General features: G+C 41.7%; 1 protein-coding gene across 1 annotated transcript in view; it reads right to left on the bottom strand.

Annotated features, from left to right (window-relative positions):
- The window catches only part of LOC109910488 (trinucleotide repeat containing adaptor 6A), a 99,358-nt gene that overhangs the window by 3,230 nt on the left and 69,087 nt on the right, over nt 1–27,041 (bottom strand). The window contains exons 6-18 of the mRNA XM_048609709.1: nt 23,677–23,883; nt 22,713–22,879; nt 21,444–21,524; nt 20,577–20,625; nt 20,302–20,444; nt 19,545–19,712; nt 18,192–18,329; nt 16,797–16,943; nt 14,174–14,248; nt 13,002–13,425; nt 12,306–12,455; nt 11,904–12,080; nt 4,972–5,112 (exon numbers count right to left, since the gene is read on the bottom strand). Of these exons, the coding sequence (XP_048465666.1) occupies nt 4,972–5,112; nt 11,904–12,080; nt 12,306–12,455; nt 13,002–13,425; nt 14,174–14,248; nt 16,797–16,943; nt 18,192–18,329; nt 19,545–19,712; nt 20,302–20,444; nt 20,577–20,625; nt 21,444–21,524; nt 22,713–22,879; nt 23,677–23,883 (2,067 nt within the window). The remainder of the gene's footprint in view (nt 1–4,971; nt 5,113–11,903; nt 12,081–12,305; nt 12,456–13,001; nt 13,426–14,173; nt 14,249–16,796; nt 16,944–18,191; nt 18,330–19,544; nt 19,713–20,301; nt 20,445–20,576; nt 20,626–21,443; nt 21,525–22,712; nt 22,880–23,676; nt 23,884–27,041) is intronic.

The following is a 27,041-nucleotide window of genomic DNA, read 5'->3' as shown; positions in this document are numbered from 1 at the left end:
CAATATTCCAAGGTATATGGTCTTTGGGTGAGGCAGGGAAGGAGGTGAAAGAGAAGGGGGTGTCACAATATTCATCAGGGAATCAATTACAGTGGTAGAGGGGGGATGACAGGCCAGCTTAGAGGTCTGCAGCACAGTAAAGACCCTTTGGCACATCAAGCCTGCTACGGTCAAAAACAAACATCTAACTAGTCTAATCCCTATGTCTTCATTTTAGAAGGATCCTCAAATGAATCCATACAGGTAGAACTTAAACACTAAACAGGGACAAACCACATTGTTAGGAATGTACTATAAGGCCCTTAACAATTCAAGAGAAATAGAAGAGCAGATATGTAGGTAAACTTCAGAAAATTGTAAAATATGACAATGATACTAGAGGATTTCAATTTGGAGTTACACAGAGTTATACTGCATGGAAACAGACCCTTTGGTCCAACTAGTCCATGCCAGCCAGGTTTCCAAACTAAACTAGTCTCACTGGTCTGCATTTGGCCCATATCCCTCCAAACCTTTTCTATTTATGTACTGTAGCTGTATCTATCACCTCCTCTTGCAATTCCTTGCACACACAAACTTTGTGTGAAAACGCTGCCCTTCAGGTTCCTTATAAATCTTTGTCACCTTGAAAATATGTCCCCTAGTTTTGAACTCCCCCACCGTAAGGGAGAGAGTTTTGCTATTCACCTTATCTATGGCCCTCATGATTTTACAAACCTTTAAGTCACCCCTCAACCTCCTACACTCCCCTGAAAGTTGCAGCCTATTTTTATAACTCAAACCTTGTATTCCCAGCGACATTCTGATAAGTCTTTTCTAAACCCTCTCCAATTTAATAATATCCTTTCTATAGCAAAAGTGACCAGAACTGCACATAGTACTGCAGAAGAGGCCTCACCAATGTCCTGTAAACCTCAACACGATATTCCAACTCCTATACTCAAAAGGTCTGAGTAATGAAGGCAAGCATGCTAAACACCTTCTTAACCACCATGTTTACCTGTGATGCAAACTTCAAACAATTAAGTGGCTGAACCCCTAGCTCTCTGTTCTAACAGCACTACCAAGGGCCCTACCATTAATTGTACAAGTTCTGCCCTTATTTGCTTTACCAAAATGTAATACCTTACATTTATTCAAATTAAACTCCATCTACCATTTCCTCAGCCCACTGACCTAACTGACCAAGATCTCTTTGTAATTTGACTTAACTTTCAGGTAATGACAAACAAGAGGCTGGAAAAACACAGTCAGGCAACATCTCAAGGAAAGGAGCAGTCAACGTTTCAGGTATAACACAAACTGAATGTGGGGTTAGGAGGAGCTGCAGATTATTAGAGGGGGGTGGTGGTGGTGGTGAGAGAATGGAGGCGGACTGGTGGCGACAGTAGACATTGGTCGTAGGTACGATTTGGTTGGTCAATAGGAAGGATGAATCTGGTTGGTGGCTCAGAAGGTGGAATGGAAGGGAGAAGGTCAGGCAGGAAGGGGAGTCGGGGGATGGATGGGGAAGGTTATTTGAAATTGCAGAACTTAATGTCAAGTCCTCCAGGCTACAGGGGGCCAAGGTGGAAGATTTGAGTTGAGAGTCACTGTGACACTGGAGGCGGCAGAGGATGAACATGTCAGAAGGGGAGTGGGGCGGGGAGTTGAAATGGGCAGTGACCAGGAGGTTAGGTTGGCCCTTATGAGCCAGGTGAAGATGCTCAGCGAAACAGTCACCTAGTCTACCTTTGGTCTCACAGACGTACAGAAGACCACATCAGGAGCACTGGATGCAGTAGACTAGGTTGGGAGGAGATGCAGGTGAAGTTCTGTCTCATTTGGAAAGGCTGTTTAGGGCCCTGAATGGAGGTGAGGGAGGTGGTGTGTGGGCAGGTATTACATCTTTTACGGTTACAGGGGAAGGTACTGGGCAGGTTGGAGTGGTTGGTGGACAGAGTGGCGCAAACAAAGGAGTGGCGAAGGGAATGGTGCTTGCAGAAGACAGACGGATGGGGAGTGGAAGATGTTCCAGGTGATGGGGTCTAATTGGAGTTGGTGGAAGTGTTTGAGGATGATACTTTGGATGTAGAGGCTGGTGGGGTGGAAAGTGAGGACAAGGCAGATCCTATCTTTATTATGTTTAGAGGCGGGGGCAAGGGAGGTGGTTAAGAGCTGTGGAACAGGGAATGGAGGAGGCACGGTGGAGGGCTGTCTGGATGCAGAGGGTAGCCTTAAATTACAAAAAGATACACATGGTCTGATCAGTGGCAAATGGAATTCAATTCAGGCTAGTGTGAGGTGATGCAATTGGTCAGTATAAGCAAGGCAAGGGAATATACGAACGATAGAACCCTGGGAAGCAGCAAGGTCCGCAAGGACCTTAGTGTGCGTGTTCACTGGTCCCTGAAGGTAGCAGGACATGTAGATTAAAAAGTGGTTGAGGCAACATATGGGATACTTGCTTTTAAAAAGTAAAGGTCAAATTGCCATTGTCCCAGAGGCCACAAGGTGGACTTCTCATTAGACAGCAACAACCAGTCATGGCTTAACTTAGGGTCACCACACCTCAGAGAGAGCTTGAGGAGCAAAGTCCTTCATGGGAACCTCAGCCGGTGCAGGAACTGAAACCTGGCATCACTCTGCATTGCAAACCAAATGTCCAGCCAACCTGAGATAATTCATTCCATACACGCACCACACTTTGCATGAAAACGTTGTCCCTCAGGTCCTTTTCAAATCATCCCTCTCTCACCTTAAACCTCTGCCCTCCAGATTTGGACTCCCTTACCCTTGGTTTTTCCACCCTATCTGTGCCCTTCATGATTTTATAAACCTCTATGAAGTCACACCTCAGTCTCCAACTCTCCAGGGGAAAAAAGCCCCAGCATACTCAGCCTCTCCCTATAACTCAAACTCTCCAGTCCTCGCAACATTCTTAAATCTTTTCCGCACCCTCTCAAGTTTAACAACATCTTCCCCATAGCAGGGAGACCAGAATTGAATGCAGTACTCAAAGTGGCCTAACCAAGTCCTGAACAGTCGCAACAAGACATCCCAACTTCTACACTCAAATGCACTGACCAATAACGGCAAGCAATTTCAAATGCCTTCTTCACTACCTTGTCTGCCTGCGACTCCACCTTCAAGGAATTATGAATTTGGCTACACTCCCCAGGATCCCACCATTAAATGTATAACAATTATCCTGATTGGCCTTATCAAAATGCAACACCTCACATTTATCCAAATTAAACTCCATTTGCCACTCCTCGGTCCATCGGATCAAGGTCCGACTGTATCAAGATAACCTTCTTCACTGACCACTAAACCACCAATTTGGTGTCATCTGTAAACTTACTAACCATTCCTTCTATATTCACATCCAAATCATTTAAATAAATGACAAAAAGCAGTAGACCCAGCACTGATCCTTGCAGCACACTGCTGGTCACAGGCCTTCAGTCTGAAAAACAACCCTCCACCAATACCACCCTCTGTCTCCTACCTTCAAGCCAATTTTGCATCCACATGGCTAGCTTTCTCTAGATTCTATGTGATCTAACTTTGCTAACTAGTCTACCTTGTCAAACACCTTACTGAAGTCCATATAGACAATGTCCACTGCTCTGCCAATCTTCTCTGTCACTTCTTAAAAAAAATTAAATCAAGTTAGTCAGGCACCATTTCCCATACACAAAGCCATGTTGACTAACCCTAATCAATCCTTGCCTTTCCAAACACATGTAAATCCTGTCCCTCAGAATCCCCTCCAACAACTTACCCACCACTAACATCAGGCTCATCGGGTTATAGTTCCCTGGCTTTTCCTTATCACCTTTCTTAAATAATGGCACCACATTAGTCACCCTCCAGTCTTAATGTTGTAGACCCCTAGGACTATGAACTATCCCTCCATGTCCTTCCCTACAATGGCTGACCAAACCATCCTCCTCTAACACCTCCCTACTCCCACGATCCCATAGGAGGCAGGTCTGCTTTTGTCTGGTTCCCTCCTAATTTATCTATTCATAGTCAGTATCACTTACAATGGCTTCTCTTTCCAGTCATGCACTATTCCCTCTGATATGCCCAAAGCATCTATCCTTGGTCTATTCCTATTTCTGATGTCTTGGTGACACCATCTGAAAGCAGAGTGTCAGTTTTCAAATGTAGTCTGATGACACCCAGCTCTACGACATCATTATCATTCTCGACCTCTCCACTTATCATTCTGCTTAACTGGCATTCACCACTTAGGTAAAATATCCCCCTAATTAGGTATTAGGAAAACTAAAACCATTGTTTTCGATCACTGCTCTAAACATCATTCCCTGGTTACCAACCCTTTCCCTCTCTGGCAACTGCCAAAACTATTTAACAACCTTGGTGTCATATTTGACTCAACAGTGAACTTCCGATCACATCATCAGTTTGGCTTTGCCTCATGTCATTTGTGTTGAAGCTTTTTGTCATATCTTTGTTAACTCTAAACTTGACTATTCCAATGCACTCTTGGCTGGCCACCTTTATTTTAACTTTTGTAAACTTGAGGTCATCTAAAACGCTCTTGTCTTTGCCTTAATGTGCGCCAAATTCTTTCCCCCTTCCATTCCTATACTTGCCCTACGTTTGCTCCCAATCAAGCAGCGTATCGATTTCAAAATGTTTACCTAGTTTTCAAATCGCTGTATTACCTCATCCTACCCTATCTCGAATCTCCTTTAGCCCACAACAGTCAGCTATTTGTGCTTCTCTAATTCTAGCCAAGGTCTTAAGTGCTGGAATTCTCTTGTTACACCATTCAAACTCTGAACCTTGCTTTCCTGCTTTAAGAAGCACTTTCAAACCTAGCTCTTTGACCAGGATCATGATCACTTTCAAGTGGCTTGATGTCATAGTTTGTTGGTGAAGGACCTTGGAACAGTTCATTGTAAATTGTTATACAAATATAATTTGCTGCTAAAAGAACATGAGGCTTACACTTACCATTGTTCCTGTCCCTGAGGAGGTCAAGATCCCGGGCAGTAGAGATTGATAGACTTGTCATCACACTGCCAGGAGTGACGTAAGGGTCAGTTTCTGGGTCAATGTTTTGATAACCTTTCCAAGGCTCACCAGGACGAAACTCTATGTGGAAGATTCAAGCAATGAATTTAAGTATTCGAGAAGGTGGTAGATCCTGGGAAAATAGTCTCAAACTCCCAAAATAGGAACCAACAAAAAGAGGAACTCAATTCATACAGTGCTCCAGGTACGAATGCACAATTCACTACAAGTGCAACGTAAAGATAGTTGACTCTGCTAGTGCCCTTTCTTCCCAATTGGAGGAAGTAGTATTCTGTCAAATCCACTTATTTCTTCACCACACCCCCAAATCCTACATAATTCAGAAATCCCTCCACAGTCATCAGTCCATTTTCCTGATTGGCACCAATTCAAGTCTTTTCAAATGGTATCATTTGACCTACAACTAAGTATCCTATTTCACAGACTTACTTTATTTTCAGCAAATTATTCATCTGATTGTTCCTCCCTCCATACATTGATACAGTGAAAATTTTTCACAGCCATTATGTTTCGTTGCTCTTTATAGATACAGATTAACACTTTAACTTGCACTATGATGTGAGAAAATGTCACCCCAAAATAATGATTCCTCTCCTAATGAAAGAGGTGCAAGCACCTGAAGGAAAAATGTACTCTATCCAATATCACATTCTTATGAAAGAAGTCCTTACAGCCCCATAAAAGCCACAGGAATTCCCAAGGCACAATGAAGTTAAAAGCTTAAAAACAATTGAAAATTACACAATTGACACTGCAGAAATTAACAATTTTGGAAGCCAAACTAAAGAAAAACAAAGAACAAAGAACAAAGAAAATTACAGCACAGGAACAGGCCCTTCGGCCCTCCAAGCCTGCGCCGATCCAGATCCTCTGTCTAAACCGGTCACCTATTTTCCAAGGATCTGTATCCCTCTGCTCCATGCCCATTCATGTATCTGTCTAGATACATCTTAAATGATGCTATCGTGCCCACCTCTACCGGCAACACGTTTCAGGCACCCACCACCCTCTGCCTAAAGAACTTTCCACGCATTTCTCCCTTAAAACTTTTCCCCTCTCACCTTGAAATAGTGACCCCTAGTAATGGAGTCCCCCACTCTGGGAAGAAGCTTCTTGCGATCCACCCTGTCTATACCTCTCATGATTTTGTAGACCTCAATCAGGTCCGCCCTCAACCTCCGTCTTTCTAATGTAAATAATCCTAATCCACTCAACCTCTCTTCATAGCTAGCGCCCTCCATACCAGGCAACATCCTGGTGAACCTCCTCTGCACCCTCTCCAAAGCATCCACATCCTTTTGGTGATGTGGCGACCAGAACTGTACGCAGTATTCCAAATGTGGTCAAACCAAAGTCCTATACAACTGTAACATGACCTGCCAACTCTTGTACTCAATAGCCCATCTGATGAATGAAAGCATGCCGTATGCCTTCTTGACCACTCTATTGACCTACGTTGCCACCTTCAGGGTACAATGGACCTGAACACCCAGATCTCTCTGTGCATCAATTTTCCCCAGGGCTTTTCCATTTACCACACAGTTCGTTCTTGAATTGGGTCTTCCAAAATGCATCACCTCGCATTTGCCTGGATTGAACTCCATCTGCCATTTCTCTGCCCAACTCTCCAATCTATCTATATTCATCTGCATTCTCTGACAGTCCCCTTCACTTTCTGCTACTCCACCAATCTTAGTCTCATCTGCAAACTTGCTAATCAGACCATCTATACCTTCCTCCAGATCATTTATGTATACAAGAAACCCACTAGTCACTCCACCACTGAACCAGAGAGAGTCAGTCATCACCACAGTTCAAGCCACCACCATTTGGCCTGTCGAGTCCATGTCAGATCTCTACACAAAAAAAGCCAGTGTCATTCCCCCGACTCCTACAAGTTACATACAAAATCGGAGCAAAAGGTGATCATTGAGCCCCTTGACTCTGCTCTGCCATTTAATAAGATCATGGTTGATATGTTTGTTTCAAATCCACATTCCCATCTACCCAGGATTATTCTCAGTCTTCCCACCTAACATAAACCTGCCTAGGGATGTCTTAAAAAAACTAATTTCTGCCCTGAAAAGACAATCCCTAAATTTAAAAGTGCCTCTAGTTCTGGGCTGACCAACAAAGAGAAACCTCCTTTCCACATCCACTTTGTCAAGACCATTCAAGATCTCATACATTTCAATCAATTATCCCTCACTCTTCTAAACCCCAGTGGAATGGCACCGGCTACCCTCATAACACAACCCACTCATTCAGGTGAAAATCCAGTAAACCTTCCGCTTTCAATACACTTTTTTTCTTTATTCATTAACGGGATGAGGGTGTCGCTGGCTAGGTAGCATTTATTGCCCATTCCTAATTGCCCAGAGGACAGTTAAGAGCCAACCACATTGCTGTGGGTCTGGAGCCACATGAAGGCCACACCAGGTAAGGATGGCAGTTTCCTTCCCTAAAGGACATTCATGAACCAGATGGGTTTTTCTCGACAATCGACAATGGATTCATGGTCATCATTAGATTCATAATTCCAGATATTTATTGAATTCAAACTCAACCACTAGGATTTGAACCCTGGTCCCCAGAAGCTCTCTGAATCAACAGTCCAGCGATAATACCACAAGGCCATTGCCTTCCTTAAATAAGGAGAGCAAAATGAACACATTATAGAATTTATAGAATCCCTACAGTGTGGAAACAGGCCCTTCAGCCCAACAAGTCCAAACCAACCATTGGAGCATCCCACCCAGACCCATCCCCTTATAAAAACCAAAAGAACTGCGGATGCTGTAAATCAAGAACAAAAACAAAGTTGCTGGAAAAGCTCAGCAGGTCTGGCAGCACCTATGAAGGAGAAAACAGTCAATGTTTCAGGTCCGGTGACCCTTCCTCAGAACTGATAGTGGCTGGGAAAACGTAAGTTTATATGCAGAAAATAGGGAGGTGGGTGGGGTAGGGAGTAAACAATAGGATAGAGCCCAAAGAGAGAGAAAGACAGTTGGACAGACAAAGGAGTTGCTAACGATCAGGTTGGGAGGGCGCGTAGTTGTTAATGGGGACTGTTAGCGACTAACAACAGCGGGTGTGTAGTGGCAGGCTATGTGGTAACAAGGCCTGGTGTGTGGGGTCGGGGGGCTGGGACATGGGAGAGTTTAGGCCCAAAAATTATTGAACTCAATATTGAGTCCAGAGGGCTGTAGTGCCCCCAAGCGAAAAATGAGGAGGAGGTGTTGTTCCTCCAGCTTGCGTTGAGCTTCACTGGAGCACTGTAGCAAGCCAGAGACAGAGATGTTGGCCAGGGAGCAAGGTGGTGCATTGAAGTGGCAGGCAACAGGTAGTTCAGGGTCTTTTTTGCAAGCAGGACATAGATGTTCTGCGAAGCGGTCACCAAGTCTACGCTTAGTTTCCCCAATGTAGAGGAGACCACATTGTGAGCAGCGAATGCAGTAGACTAGATTCTTGGAAGTGCAGGGGAAGTGCTGTTTCACCTGAAAGGTATGTTTGGGCCCTTGGATCCTGGGGAGGGAGGAAGTAAATGCGCAGGTGTTGCACCAGGGGGAACGGTCCCTACGGAAGGCAGACAAGGGAGGGGAGGAGAATGTGTGTCTGGTGGTGGCATCTCGCTGGAGGTGGCGGAAATGGCATCTGATGATCTTCTGGATGCTACACATCCCTGAACACTATGGGCAATTTAGCCTAGCCAATCCACCTAACTTGCACATCTTTGGACTGAGAGGGGAAACCGGAGCACCCGGAGGAAACCCACACAGACACGGAGAACGTGCAAGCTCCACACAGACAGTCGCCCAAGGGTGGCATTGAACCTGGGTCCCTGCTGCTGTGAGGCAGCAGTGCTAACCACTGAGTATTCAAAATGTGCTCTCATAATTCCCTGTATGACTGAACCATAACATCTTTACTCATATTCAATTCCCCTCACAATAAAATACAGCACCCCATCAGCCTTCTTGATTTTGTACTGTACTTGATACAAACCTTCTCAGAATCATACACTAGAAGTGTTCTTTCCTGAAGTGCCCACATGAAATACCATTCATAATCAACCATCTCTTCTTCTACGACTTAGGCATGAGTTCCAGATCACTACCACTATCCCTCTTGTATTTCTTACCCAACAATCTTATATCTGTGTTCACCTCATCCTTGAGGCATCAGCTTTCGTGATTAGCTTTTATCTCTTATCTGCACATATATACAAACAATTTTTAAATCTCTATCAGACCATCCCTTAGCCAGATTTGCCAAAGAACTACCTCAGCTTCTACAACATTATCAAATAACTAAATTTTCTCATCCATGAACTATTTTGGCAATTCTCTTCTGCACGCTGTCAAGGACCTTTAAGTCCTGTGATCTAAACACAGCTGCTTTTGTATCAATATCTCTACTTATAAAGCTCAAAATCCCATCAGCTTTGTTAACTATCTCAACATGTCTTGCCACCTTCAAGGATCTATGTACATGAATGCCCAGGTCTCTGTCCCTGTACACTACTTAGAATTGTCGAGTAATTATTGCCTCTGCCTACTGTTTCTATCAAAATGCATGACCTCACATTTCAGCTTCGATCACTTGCTCTCTCCAAACAGCTGGTTTAATTATGTCCTGTCACATTCAAATGATATCAACTTCACTGTATGCCATACCCCCAAGCCTGTTAGTATTGGCAAATTTTGAAATTTTACTAAATATTTACTTTATAAAGGCACTGACGTTGGAGAACACTGCTGTCATCCATCCACCAGTCTGGAAAACAATTTAATGTAACTTGATGTTTCACTTCTTGAACCAATTATCTTTCCAAATTTATCTATTATTTCAACAGCCTCAATTTTATTAACCAGGCTTTCATGTGGCTTTGTCAAAATCTTCCTTAAAATCTATATAGACAACATCCACTGCATACCTTCAACAACTTTTTGTTACTTCAAAAAATTTAATTAGTCAAGCATAATTCACCTCTTAATGAAGGAGAACCCTCGAGACCTTTTAATTCAAATCTCTCCAAGTACCTTTCAATTTTATCCTGTTCAATAATTTTAAAACCACGGATGTTAAATTCATCAATCAATTGTTGTGAAGAATACCTTACATCTTTTTTTGAACAAGTATTACATTTCCCACTTCTCATTTTTGACATCTCTCCTCAATCTAGGAATGAGCAGCAATACATTCCGTCATCTCTACTGCCACGTGCTTTAGCAAACTGAGACGTCAGCTATCTGGATTAGTTAGGTCTTTCCGGTTCTCTCACCATGGAACTTCCACTTCCATCATTATCTTCACCTTCATTTCTAACAATATTTTCTCAGCATCTTGTTCCTTAATAAACACCAATATGAAATACTCATTCAGATTTATAACCTTGTCCTATGCCTTGAAACATTATCTCTGTCCCAAATAGGCTCCACCACATTTCTTACTACCCACTTAATGCAACATGTCAGAAGATTTTTACATTCATTTTTACATTAATTGCTGTCAAATTTTTAATATTCTGTCTTTGCCACTCTCACTCCTTCTTTACTTTCCTTCTCAACTTATTGTATTTGGTCTCGTTTTCAATTGAGCCGGACATGCATCATGTAGCATTTTTCTCTTTCATCATATTCCCTGTCTCACTCGTCATCCAAGGAACCTTGGCTTTGACTCCCTGTCTTTCCCTCTTGTTGGGCTGTACTGGAAGCACCTCTTCCTTAAAGACCACCCAAGGCATTTGTCATTCCTGTTGACCATTGTAGAAAAAAATACATGGTGATTCAAATTACCATAAACAAGTACAGTTAGCAGTCAAAGAACAGTATGGCACAGAAATAGACCCTTCAACCTACCAAGCCTGCGCTGACACACAATGCCTTTCTAAACCAAAATCCTTTCTTCTCTACGTGGATTTCTCCACTCCTTGCTTACTCATATCTGTCAAGATGCCTCAAAAGTTGCTATTGTAACTGTTTCTACCACCACATCCTCTGGCAGCACATTCCAGGTACTTACCAACCTCCATGTAAAAAAGCATGTCCCACACATCTTTAAACTTTCTGCCTTTTACCATAAACTTATATCCTCTAGTAATTTACATTCCTACACTGGGAAAAAGGCTCCAACAATCCATTCTATCCCTGCCCCTCAATTTTGTAAACTTCTATCAGGTCGCTCCTCTGCCTCTGACGTTCAAGTTAAAATAACTCAGAAGTTTGTCCAATCTCTTCTCACAGTTAATACCCTCCAAACCAGGCTATGTCCTGGCAAATGTTTTCTCCTAAGCCTCCACACGTCCTTCTGGTAATGTGGCAACCCAGAATTATATGCAATATTCCAAACATGGCCTTACTAAAGTTCTACACAACTACAACATGACATGCCAATTTTTATACTCTGTTCTGACCAATGAGGGCAAGCATGCCATTCACTTTCTTGACCACTTTATCTACTTGTGCTGGGACCTGTGGACCTGTATGCCAAGATCCCCCTGTATGTTAATCAGTTTGCTACAAGATAACTAATTTCTTTTTACTATTCTTGCTTTTTTCACATCATTGCATTTTTAGGAAATTCTCTCAAATCCTTTCTAACTGATCTCATTCTTTAGGACTTCCTTTAAAGCTGATCTCTCTGACCAAGCTTTCTGTCATCTTCCCTAATCTCGTACGACTCATCAAGTTTTATTTTGCACTGCCACTTTGATGTACCTTATAATGTTTCACTACTTTGAAAGGTGTTTTGCTTGATCACTGACAACCTAATCTTGAAACTGGACTTGAAGTTATTTGAAAATAAAAATCTAAATCTAGCTTCAGTTGTGCCAGTGCACAATGTCTTACCTGGCGGCCAATTAACATTGCTAGAGAGCTTATCACTGGGTGATTTGGCACTTGGCCAGCCATCTCCAATAGATCCAGGAGGACTGGCCAGAGAGTTCATGGAAATGTCAAAGTGACCAAAAGGAGATTCTTCAAGCAACTTGCCAGAACAAATACTAAGACCACTTGAAGTAGCACCTAGGGAAAGAAAACATGATTTGTTTTAAACTTTACCACTAAACAGTGCAGTAAAGAATAAAATGGCAAGAGTACAAACATCCACATAAAGTGGCTGTTTATAGGTCATGAGCAAAGACACAAGATTCCATGATTCAGAGATTCTCCCGGTAGGCTATTCAAATAGCAAAGAACTACCATTAATATTTTACCTGTTTGTGCGTTAGGGAATCTACTGTGTCTTACCATGTTTGCTGGAGTTTTGATCTAGAGAGGAATTAACAGGAAGGTTCTCCGAGGCAGTCCATTGCTTCAGTCGGGATTGTTGGGATTGCGGCTCTTTCAGGTTAACAATACTGCCGAAATCCAGGGGTACATTCAAGTTTGGATTCAAGCCTATGGAAGTAAATTGATTTTATTCACAATGCCACTTCTAGGAAACAAAAGATCAAACACGGTAACCATCATTCCTCCTCCTCTGCAGTGATACTGACTTGGTGAGATAGCTACAGAGTACAGCAGTTCAACGGCACTTCAATCTTCCTCTGAACATGACAACCGAATGTCAGCAGCCATTCTGTCCTGGACAGACTGACATGGCAGAGGCTGACTTGTCATCAAGTCACATCTCAGTCAAACCATGCAGTTATGGCAGATTTTGTTCCCTGAAGGCCAGTGGCAAAAATGTTAAGGATTTTTTTAAAAAAAAAGAACAACCTGACAGCTTAAGATCAATTCTCTCCGGTGTCAGTCTACATATTACCAGCATTATTAAATTCAATCCCAGAACATGCCCCTGGTGGGACCTCAACTCAGTGCCTTTGGTCTGCTTTCCAATTTACAGCAAGTGTCAAAGGAAACAATAGGTGGCAAGACAATGGGGCACCTTTAGTTTTATTCAAATACTTTTGTAGCAAAAGATTATACAAACAGATTATTCACCTCTTGACAAAGACCTTTCTTGAGTGGCAGGCTTCCTTCCTGCATGTTGATGGATGGGTGAGCTTGGTATGTGGTTGTTTGCATTACACAGTGGAGGGCTGAGGAGGTTGTGGTTAGGACTGTTGTCAGGAAGAAACATTTTGGGTATAGGATACTGAGAGGGCATCGGGGAAAGGTGAGCAGCTTGTGACACTGCCGGATCAGATTGACTGGGTTGTGGAAACCCACCTAAAGGGTAGCTGCTGTATGAGTTGAGCGAAGACGGCTCTTTCGTTTGCAGCTCGTGAGGGGTGGGGGGCATGAGGTTCTCCGGGAAGGGCTTCATGGAGGGCTGATGCTGCGGCGGAGGCTGCTGCTTCAGAAGGCTTGTTTCCAGTTGACGGGGGTGTTGCAGCATCTGTTGCATGTTGAGCACACGAGCAGCCTGAACATGTGGGGAGGGAAAAAACAGACGTTTAGTGGTCATACATTCCAAGGCCAAGTTAGTATTTGTTGGGAGTCACTTTTATCTCCTCCCCACAGTATATACTAGCAACAAACTTCTAACATTCTAAAATCCACAGTGGTTTTAGAAATTTTCAGGTTGGATAAGGATTTTACTTCATTGCCAGAACTTAATTGCTGCCCCCTTTTAAATTAGCAGTTCTGCTCGATGAGATGAAGAACTGAACAGGTAATGAGTGGCTTTATTTTTGGGGAGGGGGAAGAGGGGCGGGGGTGGGGTGGCTGTATGGGTTGGTGTAGTTTGATATTCATGATCAGTTCATTGAAGGAGATAATCCAAAATGGTTTGAGCACACATAAAAAGACTCAGATCAGATTAAATTCAAGCACAGCATCAACCAACAAATATGCACGCATTCAGCATTGCCTCTGCCACAGCCCCCAGCACAGTATCCACCCTGGCACCTTTGCCACCCCACCTCCACAGTGGCTCTGGTATATTCACCACCAGCGCCACACAGCTTCACCACAGCTCCAGTGCATGCATCACCCTTACAACAGAGTTGCTGCACAGACAGGCAGGGTACAAGCCAGAATTTATATAATGGGGCACTGGCCTCATGGTTGACCAGAATACAGAACACTTGCGATATTGTTTCACTGAAATCAATGCTATATTTAAGTTTCCACAGGGTATATCTAGCAATCAATATTCTAGAAGATTTTACCTGTTCTTGAGACTGACGCATGGGTCCAGGCACGTTCCTCTGATTCTGTGCCTTCTGTTGCTGAAGCAGCAGTCGCTAATATTAAGAAAGGACATTAAAGTGTAAAATCGATAATCAATGGCTAACTGATCTCACATTGGACATTGAAAACCTGGTCCATGGGGAGGATTGAATCTGTTACATTCTACAGTTTTGACCTCCATGAAGATATTTAATTTGTTTATTCAGGCTCTGGGGAATGGTACTTTACCCAAAGGAACTGAAACCTTGAGTGGAAGAAGCTGGCAGAGCATTGGATGCAGACTTTTCTAAGTCACTGCAGTGGGGTAATGGTCAGTTGGATAAATTTCCTGATGGGCATAGCCCTGGTCAGATGAGTACCAGTGACAGTGTTGTTTACCAGGACCTTGATTTAACGTCTACTCAGAAGCCTGCACATCTGAAGAGGACATTTTCAGCATAACTTTACAAGCGCTGACAGTATTAGATGCAAATAACTTTCTCTTTGCTTTATCGGTTTTACTGATCGATGGAGCACTGATTATCGGCACAATAAATTAAGGAAAGTACAGTCTCCCCCTCCACTCAATCTGATTCATTCAGCCTGTGGTTCCCCATAGTGCCCGGAAAGTAGTGGTTTGGGGAACAGAGAAATCTCGTCTCTCTGGAACATATTCACTCCCTTTTATTCATAGACGGATTCAGTAATTGCACACCACAGGACAAATTCAAACCTGTTCAATTTGCAGGTATTTTCTTTGAGAGATGTTTAGGAAGCATTGTGATACATTTGGGAGGGGGAGTGTGTAGAGGCAAAGGTGTCTTCTCCCAGAAGCCAAACTTGCCATTCACTGCCAGCAAATGCTGAATGTTTTAAGACGTTTAGGGGTCAGCAGACACTTCATTACCTTGTCCTTCATTTCTCTCTTTGTCCAAATATCTAACTCCATAAATATTCATCTGAGAGATGATACAGTAGGCTTTATTCAAGTGTCAGCGAGTAATTTGAATCCAGGTGGCACTGCAGCATGGTGGATCCTGCACGCACCTAATACAAGTAGCTTACAGCTGGGACATTGACAGCCATCAGCAGGAATCCAGACTAATCCAAGCCACATAACTATTACAGCAATCCTACCCATGCCCTCATTGAGATCAACTGTTCTAGCGCAGATTAGGGATCGAATTTATGACTTAAGTCAAATAGCTCTGCTACTTATTGAAATACTACTCTCTACATGCTGAAGCAGGAGTCAATCTGACTTCAAAAACTGTTTATTTGTATCCTAACTCAATGCAAACACTGGTTTGCTCTTTCCTTTTCCTAATCCACCAAAGTTAGTCCTGCTCCCTATTATCTCCTGAGCAAGACCTTAAAGGGAGCATCTTACACAATATTTTCTTTATTCTCCTAATCAGCTTAATGGTGTGGGTACACCAGTTCATTGCTTCAAGATACAGAGTGCAATCTTCAGCAAACTGTTTGACGAGGTTCCACGTGGTAGACTAGTTAGTAAGATTAAATCACACGGGATCCAGGGGGAAGATAGCCAAGTGGATACAAAATTGGCTTGAAAGTAGGAGACAGAGGGTGGTGGTAAAGAGTTGCTTTTCTGATTGGAGACCTTTGACCAGGCTCAAGGATTGGTGCTGGGTCCACTGCTTTTTGTCACTTGTATAAATAATTTGGAAGTGAATACAGCAGGCATGACTTAGTAAGTTTGCAGATAACAACAAAATAGGTGGGGTTGTGGACAGTGAAGAATATTATCTCAGAGTACAACAGGACCTTGGTCAGATAGGCCAACGGGCCAAGGAGTGATAGATGGAGTTCAATTTAGATAAATGTAAGATGCTGCATTTTGCTAAGACAAACCAGGGCAAAACTTATACAATTAATGGTAGGGTCCTGGGGAGTGTTACCGAACAATGAGACCGAAGGGTGCAGCTGCAGAGCCACAGGTAGAACAGGGTGGTGAATGCGACATTTGGCACCCTTGCCTTCATTGGTCAGAACACCGAGTATAGGAGTTGGGACATCGTGTTTCGGGAACACAGGACATTGGTGAGGCCGCTTTTAGAATAGTACAGGCAATTCTTCTATAGGAAAGATGTTGTTAAATTTGAGAGGATGCAGCAAAGATTTAAGAATGTTGTGTGGACTGGAAGGTTCTAGTTATAGGGACAGGCTGAATATGCTGGGGGCTTTCCCCCCTGGAGAGTTGGAGTTGGAGGCTGAGGTGTGACCTTACAGAGGTTTATAAGATCACGAGGGGCACAGATAGGGTGATTAACCAAGGATAGGGGAGTCCAAAACTAGACAGCATAGGTTTAAGGTGAGGGGAAAGATTTAAAAGGGACCTAAGGGCAACTTTCTCACACAGAGGGTGGTGCATGTATGGAATGAGCTGCCAGAGGAAATGGTGGAGGCTGGTATAATTACAGCATTTAAAAGGCATCTGGATGGGCACATGAAAAGGAAAGATTTAGAGGGATGTTGTCCAAATGCTGGCAGATGGAACTAGGTCAGATTGGGATATCCGGTCACTAGATAAGTTGGACCGAAGGGTCTGTTTCCTTGCTGTATGACTCTATAAATCATAGAAATAAACTGCTGCTGTACCTGTAGCTGGGAGATCTGTGAAAGTTGAGACAGCTGGTTCAACTGTGAGAGCTGGTTCAGCATGGCTACCTGCTGGGGGCCAAAATTTAATAGTGCAGTGTTTAGGCTCCCATTAGCTGTTGCATACTTCAGTAATGATGCTGGAACCTGTAAGAGAGCAGAAAAGAATTTATAACAGGTTACTCAGATTCAAACAAACATTCTTTAAACATTCAGCTGTTCTGCCTGATTGTTAATTTTTCTCCAGGCCAAAGCTAATATTAGTGGTTAGTGGCCTCTGGTCATATTTGGAAGCTTGTAATAAATAAAAACATTTTGTATGGCTGAGGAATCATATTTAAAAAGAAAAATCATTCCCACAGTTTGCTGCAACTCCTAGACTCTAGCACAAGCTGGAGTGACTCGTTTCTTCCCCTCAGACAGCACCATGCAAATATTAACAAGTTGCCACACTGTTTGCCTTGGGTATGCAAATGCATCCTATTATACATGCCGAAAAAGGTGCGCCATTGCCGATAAAAACTTTACATCAAGTGGGAAAGAGTGGATGTTGGGAAGATGTTTCCATTGGTAGGAGATACTAGACCTGAGGGCACAGCCTTAGAGTAAAGGGAAGACCCTTCAGAACGGAGACAAGGAGAAAATTCTTCAGCCAGAAAGTGGTGAATCTATGGAATTCATTGCCACAGAAGGCTGTGGAGGCCAAGTCACTGAGTATATTTAAGACAGAGATAGATAGGTTCTTGATTGTCAAGGGGAACAAGGATTACGGGGAGAAAGCAGGAAAATGGGGTTGAGAAACTTATCAACAATGAGTGAATGGTGGAGCAGACTCAGTGGGTTGAATGGTATAATTTCTGCTCCATTGTTTTATGGATAGCACAATCCTGTCCCAATTAGTTTTAGCTTGATGTTACTATGGCATACAAACCTGCATTTCAGAAAGAAAAAAAAAGAGAATGTAGAGAAGATGCTGCATTCCAAACATGCAAATGCCTCTCCGTAGAGCCATCATCCTAGGGGTAATGGCAGACAAGGGGAACGACAATGATATATGAAGTCATGTGGGGCCCATTATTAAAAACACAGCTCAAGAGATATAGATAAAAATGCTTTCTGCATTGTTACTCAATCGAGGATATTCTTCCCATGCCTCTCTGTCCACTCCAGAAATAACCTCACCCCAATAATTTAAAACAAATTGCATTGAGACATCATAACACCTTCCTCACATCAAAGAGCACAAATAATTAAGCTCACTACACGCCAAAAGTGAAGGTGAAAATTTTTCAAATGGCCAAACGCTATTGCTTCTGGTTAAGTCAAGGAACAACGGGATCTAGGGAAAACTTTGAACAGCAAAGGAAACCCCAAAAGAAGTCAAAATGCATGTACCTGAGGGGATAATAATGGAGGAGGCACTTGAGCGCGGAGATTAGGCTGAGATGAGTTAAGAGGTTGTGCTGGAGGCTGTTGCATGCCCCTGGCTTGTGCTGCTGCATTGCTGCCGCCAAATATGTTAGGATTGCCATTCTGCAAATAAGAGCACAAGCAGCAGAGGAAAGATTCATGATTTCAAACACACCATAAATTGCAGGAAGATCCAAAGACAGTGAGGGGAATGATAAGATAACAATGCATCAAATATTCAACAGGTATCACATCAATAGTCTGCTGTCTGCTCCATTTCATTCTGAATTAAGTTGAACCAACAGCTCCTCTACATTTGTAAGGTCAGTCAAATCTTTTTAAAATGACCCAACCATCCATGAGGACCCATTTGTGTTGAGACCGTTCTTTTAAACAACTAGGACCAGCTTGCCACTTTCTGCAAAAATTACAAATACTAAATACTAAATACTAAATATACTACGTAGTAATTTCAACTTTGCTTCAACTCCGAGCTCACCTATGATGGTGGAAGGGGAAGAGATAGGAATTAACCTACCTTACCCATTCTACAAAGATAAACTCTCCTTTCCTCCCTTTAAGAGGAAGTGCTTATTATTCTTTGCATCATTGCACCACTAACAATAAGTACCTAAGACAGTTTTACTTTTCAAGTATTATTTGAGCTCAACTAGTCAGAAATCTATGTATAAAAATATGGAAAAAATATCAAGACTGTACTGTTATTCATAGCTGATCGTCATCTATAAACGATCTTTGTAATAGGATCTGTAAAATATAACGGATCTGGTAACTGCTTTTTGATGAGGAGCAGTGACTTATTACCCACTATGCAGGCTGAACAGAGACAACAGTGGAGTCCATAAAGAAATGTTTAAAAGGGGAGTCCACAAATACTCAACTAAAAAGTGAGGGCACATAAAAAGGCCAGAATAAAGGGATTAAGAAGGTAGCCTTTTTTTCTGTGAGCTGGCACGACTTAAAAGGCTCAATTAGGCATCTTTGGCACTGCAACATTCTACTTTTGCTTGCTCATTTGTGCCATCATTTCTTTATCCTACTTCTAAGTGTCAGAGCTGAAATTACAAAGATTTCCAGAATTCAAGGGAAATATCCCGAGGCCAAAATACAAGTATCTCAAAGTTGCACCACCAGACAGTGTGTGTTTTCTGATTGGGATTATCGGGAAAAGGTGAGAAGAGGCAAAAGAAATAATGAAGCAAAAATAAGGAAGGACAAAATATTGAGAACAATCCTGAATATGTCACCAAAACGAATGTTTACACTTGACACATTACAATTGACACCATGCACACAGCAGGTTGTGAACAGACTCACCTGTCTAACAGAATTCAAGTTTTGAATGCCCAGCCCCATTGAGCCAAAGGCCTGATTAGGTAGTGCACTGTTTGAAGGGGGAAGCTTCACGCTTGGTGTGGACATGTACGATATGTTTTGGGGCTCTTCTGCTATAATGCCATCTTGATTGGACAGAGACAAAGACAGCTGGGCAGGGGAAGCGGGTTTGGAAAAAGCACACAACGGAAAGCCCATCAGCAGCAGAAAGGCGGACATGGTAGGAACAAGAGAAGAGACGAAGGGTTAGCATCTATTTGAAGTCCACAAGCAGAGTTAAATGGCCTGCTACCAAGAGGAGTCCATAATGTACAAACAAGTCACATTACAAATATTGACTAGTACTTCCAGATGCAGTGTACAAAGTGAATGCAGCCACATTGTGATGAAAAACATTTCAGCATGATAATGAATTGAGTAAATCAAAATATTGCTTTTAGATCAGACAAGGGCCCAGTGACAAAAATTCCTAGTTTCAAAAGCAAGAAAAAGTAAAGCCACCATGAAGGACCAGATATTTATCATCAGTATTCATGCTGAATTAGTACTAGGGTCTTGCTATCAATGCAGAATCCAGATAAAAAGTAGTAATGGCCCATTATCAAAAGTCAGAATCAAAATCAGCCTCATGCCTTACTTTTTTGCCACTTATATCTGCAAAATTAGCTAAAAAAGTGATTAAAAAAAAAAGGCACCCATCTGTTTCTCTCACATAGGCAGAAATGGAAGGAATGCTAACCTTATCATAGTAAGGATTGCGTTCCATGGAAGACTCTTTGGAAATCTGAGGACGAGAAGCATGTCCTTTGCCTATAATGCCATTGTATTCACCAATGTTCATGCTGTGCTTGTCCATTTCCATTCTTTTATCTCTTAACATACCTGGAAAGATAGGAGTCAGGCAGGTTTTATCACTGTTATTAAATGTAGTCAATGAACAATGATTCCATTCAGGATTGAAAATTGCTGAGTGTGACAGATGTTAATAAGAGTTTTACTGCAATAGCAGCTTACCAACAGGTATGTCTGTCTTATTGCTCTTGGTTTCTTCTGCAGACTCCCTCTGTAACATGCAGATATCACTGTAAACATTTACAATACTCTGCATTCAGGTATATTTACATTACCATCAATTAGAAGTTAAAAGATAATTTCTTCAAATCCCATATGTTGTCCCATTTCAACCAGATTTAGCAATAAGATCGCTTCTCTCAGCCAAGAAACGCAGTGGTGGGTGAGTGGATGTCAATGGCAGCAAAGGGTAATTTTCAGTTCTATATCTTGAATTTTATTCAAAAGCATAGCTATTCATCACTACTGAGAAACAACACCGTACTCAGGTGTCAGTGAAACTTTGATAGCAAAAGCAGAAGTACAATGGATCTTAGGAAATGAGTAGGGCTTTTCAAAAGAGATTAAAGAAATAAGGAACACTGACTTTTGACAGTTAGCAAAACAGTACTTAGTAAGAATTTGTACTCCATATTGCAGCATCATCAATAAGGACACTCAGTTCAGCTCCACCGTTAGTGAGAAACAACAGAGTTCCTGCTAAGATGTCACATTTGTAAATACCATTATCAAAAACTTCAGAATCCTAAAACACTCGTGCCATTATCACACCTCAGGTCAGAAATAAAATCAACATTCGTTTGACAGAAATCAGGTTCTTACTCACCAGAAAATTAAATTGAATTAAGACATCAGAACAGAAACGACATCATAGATACATTTTCCTGACCCCACTCTGTCCTACAGAGAAAAACTCCAGCTCTGCCCAGGGTCATTAGTGATAAGGACAAGGGCCCATCCCATTGTATCAGTCTGATATCAAAGGGATGGGAGAGAGAATGAAACTTCATCATTATCAATTGTACTTACAGGAAATCCAATGTTAGAGAATTGCTTCATTAATTGATTCATCCACATATCATCTTGTTTGCTTCCTCCTTTCATCATGCCCTAAAATGAAAAAATTAATCATGAGGGACAATGGGAACAAATAAGCTAGAACATAACAGATTTAAAAACCCAAATGCTTGTAAAAATAAGTTTGTTTCATAACTCTGGCAGTCATCACATACATAACCTGATTCTAGTTGACAGTGATGTAGACAAAATGTGCATTGCTTTTGTTCATAACTTGCTCACCTGTATCTCCTCTCTGCATCACACCCATACTTGAGACCAAGCTGAACAGTCAGAAATGGGTGGGCATGTTGGTCACTATGTGCCAGTTTGCAGTAATCTTCTACCATGTTGCACTGCACAATCTGTAGGATACAATCCCTGAGGTGGACCAGAAGTAAAGCACTGACAGCACCAAAGCCAGCTCCTCAAAATATGATTTTTGATTAAGTCACTATTATCTCCAGCGCAGTAACATTTAGAGCAATATACGAGCATTTGCAGTAGCCCTTCTAATTTGATATTAAACTGATGGCAACTTAATTATTTTAAACTTTTTACAGCTAACACCAGTTCATCAATATTTTAGAACATAAGAAATAAAATCTCTATCATACAGACTGCAACACTATTCAATAACAGTGTAGTTGATTTTGGTGTCAACACCATTTTGCCATTTACCCCCATATTATTTGTTTCCTGGAGACACCGAAAGTCTGTGTCTATTTCAGCCTTAAAAATACTCAACAATGGAGCATCCAACCCTTTTGAGGTAGAGAAATCCAAAAATTCACAACTCTCTGACTGAAGGAGTATTTTATTTAAGTCCCAAACTAGTCCCTTATCCTGAGGCAGCACCCTGTTCTCAGGCAAGAGGACCAAACCTCTTATCCTGTCAAGCCACATCAGAATCTTTTACATTTCAATGAAATTACTTCAAGCTTTGAAGCTCCACAGAATATTAACCTAATATACTTAGCCTCTCTTCGTATGGCTACACACACATTAATCCAGTGAAGCTTCATTGCACTGCCTTGAATGCAAGTATACCCTCCCTTAAATATGGGGACCAAGACTGCAACAACTCCAGGGTTTCATTGTACTACGAAAATCCAGTGTGTACATATAAATGTCCGCAAGGTTAGTTGGCGAGTGCTTTAAAAAACAAAGAGACATAAAACCATATACATCTTTGAAGTCAGTGATATAGGTGTAAGCAACATAGTTGCCAAAAATCTCTACCTTTTGAGCCATCTTTTTTGATGTCCAGTTTGAAGAGGTGGTGTTATCCTGTGAGATGTTGCTGTTCCACATCACAGACTCTCCTTCTTCTTCCTCCCAGCTAGAGTGACGAGTTCCTGGCAATGATGCTTCCTCATCACCCCAGCCATCTTGCATAGGTTTGGGCACTGTAAAGAACAGATGACTGATTACAACTACTGAGAAAACTGCGGTCTGAATTTATCCCTCACCCTCATTTAGAAACCAAAGCCTGTGAACATTTATGAGCAATGTTGTTCTGGTCTGAACTGATGGAATAATGTTTTCCATAATTTACTTACAACATTCATCCATGTTAAACACCAGAATGGAAGGCCCAACTACTAGCCAGGATGACAATATGTCATAAATGTGCCTTGGAGGAATATTCTTGTAATACTAGACAGGACGAGTAATCTGTGTATTTTTACATTTTTTTTATATTTACATAAAAATATATATTCATTTTCCCAATGTAAACTATAAGCTGACGAACTCTAGGTGATTGCAGAGGTGACCATGAGATGGGCAATGAGGGGGGAGAAAAAAATTGACTTCATGTTTTTACTAGTTGCCTATTTCAGACTTGACATGTGAAGTGCCTTAAGGACAGGCAATCTGAACATGTGCTTGAACACAAAAGGCTCTCACCACTGGGGAAACAAATCGGGTAAAGAAATCAAAGGTAATTGAGGGCATTTTATAAACAGTCAAGATGTTTGCATCGAATGTTCAGAGCAGAATCTACACAATTGGCAAAAGGGGTTAAATGAAATGGAGGACGGCATACTTGATAATTTAAATGAACATTAGGTAAGGTTTAATGCTACGTACAATAAATTAAACTTGTGATGGAACTTATTACTCAAAGCCCCAATGCATAATGATTCACACCTCCTCTCAAAATATGCACCCAGTGGAAATGACAAAATATTAAGAGTTTTACCAGGTCTATTTGGAGGTGGTGGGGCAGCTGGGGTGTTACCCCATCCAGAGGTACCAGCATTGTCATTAACTGGCTCTCTCCAGCTGGTTCCTGTATCCATGGGTTGACCCCAGGCTGCGGTTCCATTGTCCACTGTTGCAGTTAGAGCTGGTGGCTCTCCCCAAGAGGATTCAGAGTTTGTCTGAACATTGCAAGGGTCTCCCCAACCTTTATTAAACACAAAATTAAACAAAAAGGGCTCAGGTGATATTCTTGTCAACACAAACTGCTCTGATGTTTTAGTGCTAAAATTAAGAAGTTGTACTTTTTATTTGAGAAGGGCATTTGGAAGAAAAACTATGCAAACACTCCTAACTTCTGAAGTTGCAGTCTGCACAGGGCATACATAAAACAAATGTAGTACATCACTTTCACTAACACAATACCCAGGCACAAAACAGTTTTCCTCTTATCCCCATTTACCAAAAAGCATTTTCTCCAGATAAATCTGTTACTATGAAATACAGCACAGCCTCCTCCAAGTAGCAATTTTCATCTTACTTTCACTGGGTAGAACAACTTATTATCCCATAAATTTAATGGCCTCTCCTATGTTTTATCGAATCTGTTTCGCCAATGAGATCATGGTTGATCTGATATACCTCAACTCCACTTACCTGCCCTTTTCCCCATAATCCTTGATACCATTAATAATTGAAAATTTACCTCAGCCTTGAAAATGTTAATTACCCAAATTTGACAGCTCTCTGCAGTAAACAATTTTACAGATTCACTATCCTCAGAAGAATTTCTTCATCTCTTAAGGGTGACCCATTATTCTGAGATTATGCCCTCTTGCCTCAACTGTTCCACAAGAGGAAACCACCGCTCTGTAACTACCGATCAAGCCTAAGAATCTTACTTGTTTCAATTAAGGTTCCTTTCATTCTTCTAAACTCCAATGAATTCATACCCAATCCACTCAACCTCTACTCAAAATCTCTTCATACCCCAAATCATCCTACTGAACCTCCTACAGATTGTATCCAACATTATTATATGTCTCCTTAAATGGGGACTAAACATGTTCACAATTCTAGTGTGATTTGACTGGTGCCTTGTATAACTTCCCTTTTTTTAAACAACACTATTCTAAAAGGCCAACAGACCATCTGCCTTCCAAATAGGCTGAATTTGGATATTAATTTTTTTAAGATTTGAGCATGAGTTTCCCCAAATCCCTGTGATGAAGCTTTCTCCAAACTCTTCCCATTTAAACAATATTCAGCTCTTTCAGACTTTTTTCCAAAACACACAGTCTCATTTTTCCCACATTACAATCTATTTGCTATGTTTTTGGTCTATTCACTTAATTTGTCTGGACTCCTGTGTAAACTGCATCTGATCCTCTTTTGCCTTCCCATTTGTGTCATCCACAAACTTAGCAATAGCACATTTACTTTCTGCATTCAAGTTGTTAGTAAATATTGCAAATAACTGTAGCCCCAGCATTGATCCCTGTGGCACACCACTAGTTACAGCATGTTATCCTGAAAATGACAGTTTTATTCCAACTTAGTCAATCCTCTATCCAAGGGTTCTTATTAAGTAGTCTTATGTGCAGTACTTCATCAAAAACCTTTTGGAAATCCAAATATATTTCACCTACCAATTCCCATTTATTTATCCTGCTCGTTACCACCTCAAAGAATTCTAATCAATTTTACACGTATGACTTTCCCTTCATGAAGCCAAGCAGACTCTGCTTGATATTACGTATTTCTATATGCTCTGCCTTTACATCCTTTATAATAGACGCTGACATTTTCCCAATAGCAGATGTTAAACTAACTGGCCTATGATTACTTGATTTTTACTTCCCTCCCTTGTTGACGTAATTTTCTAATCCTTTGGGACCTTTTCCAGAATTTAGTAATGTTCCAAGAATTCTCATCAGTGCATCCACTGAGTAGCTACTTCCTTTACTTTCCTTCCATGAAATCCATCAGCTCCCAGGGACTTGCCAGCTTTTCATACCATTAGTTTCTCTTTCGCTTTTTCTCTAGTGATATTTATTGTATGTAGCCTCTAACACCCCCAGCTGGGATCAATTATCACAGCATACACTACCAACCTAAAAATGGTCTTTACTGAGCCATCACTGTAGCTGTATCAGATCTTTTCTGCCTCATTCCCCAAACACCAGATCTGGACAAGAGAAGAGGATTGTAAACTTATGTACAAGAGTTGTCCAAGAGGCAGCATTCAGCTAGGCTATGTTTCACCATGACACAGGGCTGAAACTCTTAAGGCCTCATGAGGTCTCATTATATGCCTCAGACCCCAGCACTCTAGTGAACGTAGCAGGGCACTAACAATCTCAGTCATACATCAGGCCAGAGTTGGAAGAAGAGATGTGGGGAAACAGGAACCATTGCAGATTTGATATGGTGAAGGGAAAAAAGCTGAACTTCCACTTAGCAGGTCTTGATACAAATTCAAAGCAGCTTCTATAACCCATCTCATCAGTTCAATCATTTCTTGCAGTAGTTAAAATAAAATAATTAAATTTATCTTTTTCCAGAGGATTTTGTTAATCGATTAAGTGATTGGGAGGGGAAATAACCAACTAATTGAACCACACTTAGCTTCGTAATCAAAACAAAGTGACTTGCCAAACTCCAGTGACATGTTTGAGTATTTCAAGGAATAAGACATTCAGCCTTGCAGGCTTGCTCTAGCATTCTCACAGATCATAGCTGATCTGTACCTCAACTCCATTTCTGCTGCCTTTGCTCCCTAGCTCTCAATATTTAACTAACAATAATCGTTTTATTTCCATTACCAAACATCTGCACCCTTAAGCAAAGGGTTCTACTGCCTGACTACTACATTTGTTAAAATACCTCTAGCTATCACTTCTAATTTCAAGTTGTACCCCCTTTTCAGGGATTCACCACCATCTGAAGGAACTTCCACATCATTCCGAAGAACTCAATTAGATCACTTCCCAATCATCTACACTTGAGAATAAAAGCAAAGTTTATGCAACCCATCTTCAAGTATGTATTTAAATTCCAGCACCATTCTTTTGAATCTGCTCTGTAGCTTTTCGAAGATTCAATACAGCACCGAAAGCGGGATCTCAGAGGAGAGGCATAGTGATTGGACTGAGAATTTGAACCAAGAAAGACTAAAGTAATCACAAAGGATGTCACAGGACAAATTGTTAGCTGTGGTGCTGGAGGAACACAGCAGGCTAGGCAGCATCAGAGAAGCAGGAAAGCTGATGTTCCGGGTCAGGACCCTACTTTTCTGAAGAAGGATCCCAACCCGAAGCGTCAGCTTTCCTCTCTGATGCTGCCTGGCCTGCTGTGTTCCTCCAG

This window comes from Rhincodon typus, chromosome 21 (genome assembly GCF_021869965.1).
Source record: "Rhincodon typus isolate 14 chromosome 21, sRhiTyp1.1, whole genome shotgun sequence".
NCBI classification, from domain to species: Eukaryota; Metazoa; Chordata; class Chondrichthyes; order Orectolobiformes; family Rhincodontidae; genus Rhincodon; species Rhincodon typus.
Note: the sequence above shows the minus strand (reverse complement) of the source record. Positions and strands in the feature narration are given on the sequence as shown.